This window comes from Scophthalmus maximus, chromosome 18 (genome assembly GCF_022379125.1).
Source record: "Scophthalmus maximus strain ysfricsl-2021 chromosome 18, ASM2237912v1, whole genome shotgun sequence".
NCBI lineage: Eukaryota > Metazoa > Chordata > Actinopteri > Pleuronectiformes > Scophthalmidae > Scophthalmus > Scophthalmus maximus.
This window is the reverse complement of record NC_061532.1, coordinates 19,225,001-19,233,530: the sequence shown is the minus strand read 5'-3', so window position 1 is coordinate 19,233,530 and position 8,530 is coordinate 19,225,001. Positions and strand designations below refer to the sequence as shown.

At 49.9% G+C, this 8,530-nt stretch overlaps 1 protein-coding gene across 2 annotated transcripts; it reads right to left on the bottom strand.

Moving 5' to 3' along the window:
• Positions 1–61: 61 nt before the first annotated feature.
• nkx2.4b (NK2 homeobox 4b) lies at positions 62–2,428 on the bottom strand. 2 transcript variants are annotated; one of them, XM_047328686.1, is made up of 3 exons: positions 2,100–2,428; positions 1,797–1,994; positions 62–1,183 (listed from the first exon to the last, which is right to left on the bottom strand). In XM_047328686.1, exons 1-3 carry the CDS (start codon positions 2,260–2,262, stop codon positions 549–551), a joined length of 996 nt encoding a protein of 331 aa, XP_047184642.1. In that variant the 5' UTR covers positions 2,263–2,428; the 3' UTR covers positions 62–548. The 2 variants fall into 2 exon arrangements, with proteins under 2 accessions (XP_047184642.1, XP_035473822.2); XM_035617929.2 differs by having other exon boundaries at positions 1,797–2,428.
• Positions 2,429–8,530: the final 6,102 nt, after the last annotated feature.

The following is an 8,530-nucleotide window of genomic DNA, read 5'->3' as shown; positions in this document are numbered from 1 at the left end:
TTACCACTTTTCTTTCAGGTTCCATAAAAATTATTATTAGAATTAATAAAACGATGAAAAGTCCCAAATGAAAATATCATTTATTCAAGAGACTGGGAACAAAATCAGCTGCAACAAAGACATTTTGCCGACTGGAAAAAATGTTTCTCAACTTCCGTCTGATTCAGAAATGCAGAAACATCCCTGAAGGGTTTTTTTCATCAACTTCATATATATTTATTTATAAAACCTGCAATAATTTACTTGACGCTGTAAAAACGGAAGTGGACCACGTGCCTTCATCCGGGAATCTGCTCGGATCAGTTTTTATGATCTTATAATGCAGCAGAAAAAATAAAAAAGACTAAACAAATAAGAAAATAATTGACAGATCATGATTCAGACGAGGTTCTGATCTACAGTTTATTGTCCGTGTCCGCGTAAAAGAACCAGAACTTTACGCACGCGCGGGGAAAGAAAGTCAAAGTTCGGTTCCTCCAACATGAATCCAACCCGGTAAATGTTCCTCACCGGCCCGGTCCCGGTCCCGGTCCCGCCCCCGGGTCCCCCTACCACGTCCTCCCGTACAGTAGATTGGAGCCGATCATGCTGTTGGTGTACTCGATGAGCGCCGCGTCCGTCTGCGTCATGTGGACGTGGCCGTGCAGACCCATCGGCGGACTGGGCGACAAGTCCTCCAGCTCCTCCAGCTGCGGGGGGGCGGTCTCCGTGACGGCCTCCCCCGAGCTGCGCTGTCGGGTCCCGGTGATGATGTGGTCGGAGTCGGTGCAGCAGCTCTTACCGTTCTTGGAGAGGACCGGGGACACGGAGGAGGAGGAGCGGCGGGTCGCTGCGCCAAGGCCGCCGCCTGCGTCCTGCTGCGGCGGCTGCGCGGTCTTGTCCTTGGCCTGCCGCTTGAGTTTGTACCGGTGGTTCTGGAACCAGATCTTGACCTGGTTGGGGCTGAGGTGGATGAGCCCGGCCAGGTGCTCCCGCTCCGGCGCCGACAGGTACTTCTGCTGCTTGAAGCGTCGCTCCAGCTCGAACACCTGCGCCTGCGAGAAGAGCACGCGTCGCTTCCTGCGCGGCGCCGCCGCCGCCGCATGCAGCGCCGCCACCGACTTGGCCGAGTGGTCGATCCCGGACAGACCCCCCACCATCCCGGACATGTTCATTCCGCCGGACGGGCCCATGAATCTGGAGACTTAAGTTTATTGGAATTCAATTAATATGATGAAAATGATCTCATTGATTAATTTAAAACGTTGAGAAATAATCTTTTTTTAAATATTTTTAATGAATGAATTTAGATTTTTTTTTAAAGAATAATAATTATATAGACGTTTGAAAATTAACCTAATAGTTTTGTGAAATGAAATGGAACTTATTGAAGTATTTATTGATAAAATGAATCTTGATTTAAAATATTACATTTTTATATTTTATTTTGATTACAAATTAATTATGTAATCAAAAATTATTTTGATTACAAATTAAATTAAAAGTTATTGTAAAATCGAGTTTTTGTTCCACAGACATTTTCAACTTTGGACGTTAAACTTCTTCATAAAGTGAATTAAATCCCCATAATAAACTTCCCAATGATAGTTTCGATGCCACATAGTAATACTAATAATAAACAGAAGAAGATGAATTCCTCCTCATCCTCCAGGACTTCTCATTTAGCACTTTTCCAACTTTTTCCGTCATTTTTCCTTCGAGCTGTAAAAACCCGCCTCAGACGCGTCGAGGCCGAACTTTCTCTTTCTTCTCGTTGAAGATTAAAAATAAAAACTTTGAGGTGAACTTCTTCTTACTTGTCGGGTACCTCGGCTCCGGGTTGCTGTACCACGCCGCCGCCGCCGCTCCGCCGCCCCGCACCGTGTCCTGGTAGGACGGCAGCTCGCCCACGTTGCCGATGCCGCCGTTGCAGAAGCCGCCGACGGCCCCGGAGAACTGCGGCACCCCGTGGGGCACGTGGTAGGGCCCGCCGGGTCCCAGCGCGGCTGCCGAGGCTGAGGAAGAGGAGGAGGATGGGGATGAGGAGGAGGAGGACAGGTGGTGATGGTGATGGTGGTGGTGATGGTGATGCTGCTGCGGTTGATGCTGATGCTGCGTACCGGGCTGGGAGACCTGCGGCTGCCTGTAGGCGCCGTGCAGCGGCGGCCCGAGGCTCCCCGCGGCGGGGTCCATGCCTCCGAACCGCCGGTAGCTGATGTCCTCCATGGGGCTCAAGATGTCCGAGACTGAGAAGGGGGTGGAGTGCTTGGGGCTGAAGGACATGGTCCGTCGCCCTCTGGCTCACTGGATGTGCTCGGGGGTCCTGGTCCTGAGTCCGGCGGCGTCCCCCTCCCTCCCTCCGGGCGTCTTGCTTCCTGCCGTGTCCCGGTGGAAGACGTGCAGCTGCTGGGCTGCGGGAGGAGAACAAGTCGCCCGAGTTGTCCCGCCGCCGGACCGTCAGGGACGCCAACGCGCGGGAGGGGGCGGGGCCACGCGGACACGCGGACACGCATCGGGAGGCAAGTGGAGAGAAAACGGTTCGGATCTACTTTCTCCCTCCGCCGCTGCGGTTCGGTCGAACGGGCGGTGAATACACAAGAGGCTCCGGGACGGACGAGGGCCAGTGACGTCACATGTTCACACACAATTATAATAATAATAATAATAGTAATACTAACCATCATCTTGTTTTTAATAACTTTTCTATGGGTTTGAAAACCTCATCGATCTTCTATCAGGTCCCCAGCTGAGACTCTTGATTTTAATTCATTTTCCCCCAGATTCATACTATCATCATTATTTACTGTGTGTGTGTGTGTGTGTGCGTGTGTGTGTGTGTGTGTGTGTGTGTGTGATCGATCTTAATAGCTTCAGCTGCAGCCTTTTTTACGTGTTTTCTGGAAACTGATCATTTCTTTCTTGAAGACTCACAGTTTGTGGACTTTGATCGTGATGACGTTTCCTAACTGATCGAACTCGTTGAAACTTCTTGTTTCCACTTGATCATAAAGTTCATATTCTACATGATCAACAAACTCAAAATGTTTCATTTATGTATTTCACGATACTTTTGGAACATTTGTCATTTGACTCTTTCTACTGTTTTGATTCTTTTTTAATCATATCACTGTTCACTAAAGCAAATTAGTATTTAATCATCATTTCTTATTCATTTTTTGACATAAAAAAATCACCTATATGACCGTAAAGATTTCTTTATCCTTCATCTTTTAATTATTAGTGTTTATATTCTTTAATTTATCAATGCGGTATAATTAACTTATATTCTGATTTGAGTGTTCATAATTTATATTAACTAATGTTTGATTATCATTAATTATTATTTGTTTGTCTAAAAATTTAAGTTTATTTAAATTAAATTGAATTATATAGCAGATTACTTTTCATTTGAGGTGTTTCCTGCAGATTCTTTATTAAATATAATGGGCAACGAACCACTTTTAAAAACCTGCAGCTTCGATTCGGTTGAGTTCGGTTGAGTTCGGTTGAGTTCGGTTGAGTTCGGTTCATCCCGGTGAGCGTGAACAGTCCCGAGCAGCCAATCACCTGCTGACCTGCGGCGTCACGTCACCTCGCCTCACGTAGTCGCCGTGTAGTTTTACCATCCTGCTGCACCGGGACCGGGGAGCAGGAGGACCGACCGGCCCCCGGACCTGATGCACCGGGACCGGGGAGCAGGAGGACCGACCGGCCCCCGGACCTGATGCACCGGGACCGGGGAGCAAGAGGACCGACCGGCCCCCGGACCTGCTGCACCGGGACCGGGGCCTTCGTGCTGCTGCAGGCGGGGAGAGCGGCCTCTCACCGGGGTCCAGGAGGAGCAGAGACACCGGTGAGATGAGACTTTATTATTCTGACGTGTTGCAGCAGCAGCGAGTCAAAGCATCAGGGAGGAGGGAGATAATAAAATATATTACAACATACATATATATATATATTTAGAAAATGATCTTTAAACATTATAGGTGTTTAGAACCCTGCAGCTGTTTACATGTTTTTAACTAACAGTTGTTTTTTTAAATCATGTATGAAGTTTATTATGAGTTTATGCCGGAAGACAATTTTATTGTCATATTGCAACATCTCTTAGAATATTCTTAAAGTTTCCACAGGGACATTATTCAACACCTGTTCAAAATCTGATACATCCCATAATAATATCACAGCGATGTTACCGAGGTGACGCGATGCTCCGGAGGTTTCTGATGTTTTAATGTAAAATAACTTTTATAAACATGTTGATGAGGTCGATGAGTTACAGTTACAGTCTGATGTGAAATGTGTTTCCTCTGGTTTTGATGAATTCGTGTCCACTTCAAATATGACATCTTTTCAAAGAGTTACAGTTAAATTATCTTTTTTTTCACTCTTATGATCCACTGTAAGTTATATCACAACACGTTCCAGTCGCCTTCAAGGAAACTTTATGATTTTTCTTCATCTGAGGTGAATATTTTAATCCATACAGATGTGAACATTATGGCATTAAAACAAATTTGTATTGTTTTATTATCTCACTGATGACAGGACACGAAGTGAGTCTGTGTTGATCTGCTCCTTACTTCTTCTGTAATACTGAATAACATCACGTCCATATTGTTTTAATAATCTTCCTGTTTAGATGAAAAGTGAGTTTATGGAAACTTAAAAGAGCAAAAGTGTTTGTTTTTTTAGTAAGTTCAGTCTTTTCCTTCAATTTTGAAACTTGTTGCTTCCTGGAAGTTTTAGACAGAATATTATTTCTAAATTCTTTACTTTTGGCCTAAAGCGAATAAGTCTATTACCTTTTTTGGGGTTTTTTTAAGACAATTTTCAGGCTTTTTTTTCCATTGAAAAAACATTTCACATCAAATAAATAAGAATTAATAAGAATTAAAAACACGAATGGATACTTTTTTCAAACTTTCTGCAGATGTGATTTATCCTGTTTTTTTTTTAAATTGTTATGTTCATCAGAACTTTCTCATTGAGCCGTTCGGTGCCTGAACATAAATTATTATTATTTATTTCTCTCTCCTCCATGAAGCTGCAGATTTGACGACGAACCTGAACGTCCGGCTCAGACTCCTGTTTGTTATCTAACATGAAGTCTGGTGTGAAGTTCCAAATGATTTTTCATCCCACTCGTTCTGTTTGACTTCCTCGTCCTGAGACGTCCAGGTTCCTGAACCACCTGTGGTGGTCGAGGAGGGAGGAGACACTCACAACCTCTCTTTGTATGTGGCCTTCCCTCCCTCCTGGGTTCCTTTCATTCCTCCTCCACAGACTCTCCGGCCTCTCGGCGTAATCCTCCACTCTCTGAGCAGCAGCTGGGCCCTGAATGCCTCTTCAGAGAGGAAGGAAGAGAGAGGAAGACCACTCGACCGGGGGGGGGGGGGGGGGAGGAGGGAGGAGGGAGGAGGGGGGGGGGAGGGGAGGAGGGGAGGAGGTGAGGAGGTGAGGTGAGGGGGGAGGAGGGGAGGAGGGGAGGGGGGGAGGGGAGGGGGGAGGAGGGGAGGAGGTGAGGTGAGGAGGTGAGGAGGGGAGGTGAGGGGGGAGGAGGGAGGAGGGAGGGAGGTGAGGAGGTGAGGAGGGGAGGTGAGGGGGGAGGAGGGGAGGAGGGAGGAGGGAGGAGGGGAGGGGGGAGGAGGGGAGGATGGGAGGAGATGAGGTGAGGGGGGAGGTAGGAGGGGAGGAGGGGAGGAGGAGGGAGGAGGGGAGGGAGGAGGGAGGAGGGGAGGAGGGAGGAGGGGAGGAGGGGGGGGAGGGAGGAGGAGAGGGAGGAGGGGAGGAGGGAGGAGGTGAGGAGGTGAGGAGGGAGGGGAGGGGGGAGGAGGGGAGGAGGTGAGGTGAGGGGGGAGGAGGGGGGGAGGGGAGGGGGGAGGAGGGGAGGAGGTGAGGTGAGGAGGTGAGGAGGGGAGGTGAGGGGGGAGGAGGGGAGGAGGGAGGAGGGGAGGGGGGAGGAGGGGAGGAGGGAGGAGATGAGGTGAGGGGGGAGGTAGGAGGGGAGGAGGGGAGGAGGAGGGAGGAGGGGAGGAGGGAGGAGGGGAGGAGTGGGGGGAGGGAGGAGGAGAGGGAGGAGGGGAGGAGGGAGGAGGTGAGGAGGTGAGGAGGTGAGGAGGTGAGGGGGGAGGGACGAGAGGAGGAGGGGAGGTAGGAGGGGAGGAGGTGAGGTGAGGAGGTGAGGGGGGAGGATGGGAGGAGGGGAGGAGGGGGGGGGAGGGGAGGTAGGAGGGAGGAGGGGAGGAGGGGGGGGAGGAGGGAGGAGGAGAGGGAGGAGGGGAGGAGGGAGGAGGTGAGGAGGGAGGTAGGAGGGGAGGAGGTGAGGAGGTGAGGTGAGGCGGAGGGGAGGGGGGAGGTAGGAGGGGAGGAGGGGAGGAGGAGGGAGGAGGTGAGGAGGGGAGGTGAGGGAGGAGGGAGGAGAGGAGGAGGGGAGGTAGGAGGGGAGGAGGGAGGTGAGGAGGGGAGGGAGGAGAGGAGGGAGGGGGGGAGGGAGGAGGGGAGGAGGGAGGTGAGGAGGGGAGGGAGGAGAGGAGGGAGGGGGGGAGGGAGGAGGGGAGGAGGGGAGGTGAGGGAGGAGGGAGGAGAGGAGGAGGGGAGGTAGGAGGGGAGGAGGGAGGTGAGGAGGGGAGGGAGGAGAGGAGGGAGGGGGGGAGGGAGGAGGGGAGGAGGGGAGGTGAGGGGGAGGAGGGAGGTGAGGGAGGAGGGGAGGAGGGAGGAGGCGAGGAGGTGAGGGGGGCGGAGGGGAGGTGAGGTGAGGAGGAAGGAGGTGAGGGAGGAGGGAGGAGGCGAGGAGGTGAGGTGAGGGGGGGAGGAGAGGAGGTGAGGTGAGGAGGGGAGGTGAGGGGGGGAGGAGGGGAGGTGAGGTGAGGTGAGGAGGAAGGAGGGAGGAGGCGAGGAGGTGAGGAGGAGAGGAGGAGGGAGGTGAGAAGGGGAGGTGAGGTGAGGAGGTGTGGAGGGGTGAGGGAGGTGAGGGGGGGAGGAGGGGAGGTGAGGGGGGCGGAGGGGAGGTGAGGTGAGGAGGAAGGAGGTGAGGAGGAGAGGAGGAGGGAGGTGAGGAGGGGAGGTGAGGTGAGGAGGTGTGGAGGGGTGAGGGAGGTGAGGGGGTGAGGAGGGGGTGAGGGAGGTGAGGAGGAGGTGGGGTGTGGAGGGGAGGAGGGGAGGGGAGGAGGGGAGGTGAGGAGGGGAGGTGAGGAGGAGGTGAGGAGGTGAGGGGGTGAGGAGGGGGTGAGGGAGGTGAGGAGGAGGTGGGGTGTGGAGGGGAGGAGGGGAGGGGAGGAGGGGAGGTGAGGAGGTGAGGAGGAGGTAAGGGGGGGGGGGGGGGGGGGGGCGTCCAGACCACCTGGCTCCTGAGAAACATCCACCGACCAATAACAGAGGAGGAAGACTAATGTGAAACACAGACTCCTGGGAGCTCTTTCTTTCTTTCATTCTCTTTCTTTCATTCTTTCATTCTCTTTCTCTCTTTCATTCTCTTTCTTTCTTTCATTCTCTTTCTCTCTTTCATTCTCTTTCTTTCTTTCATTCTCTTTCTCTCTTTCATTCTCTTTCTTTCTTTCATTCTCTTTCTTTCTTTCATTCTCTTTCTTTCTTTCTTTCTTTCTTTCTTTCATTCTCTTTCTTTCTTTCTTTCTTTCTTTCTTTCTTTCTTTCATTCTCTTCTCTCGTTTTCTCTTTTTCTCTTTTTTCCTCATTCTGTCTTTCTTTCTTGTGTCTTCCTGACGTTCTCTCTCTCCGTCTCTGTCTCTTGAATAAAAGGACATGAACCAGTGTTTTTCTGTATTTTCGTGTTTTATTCTGTATTTTTCTTAAAATAATTTATTATCACTAAAGTTTTGAAGGATTCAAAGTTGGATCAGTTCCATCACTGGTTTCTGTTCTTTTACCAAGTTATCAGCAATATTATTATAATGTTGATGATTTATGTCTTTTGTCCTCTCACACGTCAGATCACTTTTATTTTCACATCCAGGTTCGATCGCTTCAGAAAACCTCCGTGTGACCTGGTTACAGTCCGCAGGGAGAGGTCAGAGGTCAAGTCTTCAGAAATCATCAGTGTGTGGAGGTCAGAGGTCAAGTCTGCAGCTCTGCTCCACTCAGCAGCTAAAGACGCATCACGTGTGTGTGTGTGTGTGTGTGTGTGTGTGTGTCTCCAGAGCGCCATCACGAGGTTGGTCTTGGTGTTTTATTGTGATTATGATGATTTCAGCAATACAAGAATTGTTGAATATCATTAAATTAATCAGTAAATAAAAGCATTTTACACCTTTTATACAAGGACTTGTTTCTAATGTATATTTTAAATTCAAAAACTTGAGACACCGAAAAACTGAACTGACATTTCCACCATAACTCCTAACATGGTTTCACTTCATTCACTGGAAATTATTATTTCACATCCTTTTCTTTTTAAAAAATTCACAGATTAGATAAAACGTTGGTTTTTTTGCAGCATGACTTTGTTTATTCTTCTTCTTCTGTTCATCATCTCCGGAGCTTCACATTGATCTGGTAAGAATCGTCTCTGGTTGGTGTGCAATTTCTGTAATTT

Bases quoted from the DNA above. Each gene is read 5' to 3' on its own strand.
- nkx2.4b (XM_035617929.2), bottom strand. From the start codon at position 2,262: ATGTCCTTCAGCCCCAAGCACTCCACCCCCTTCTCAGTCTCGGACATC. The intron at 1,184-1,796 runs GTAAGAAGAAGT...AATAAACTTAAG, and splicing joins GGAGCCGAGGTACCCGACAA to TCTCCAGATTCATGGGCCCG.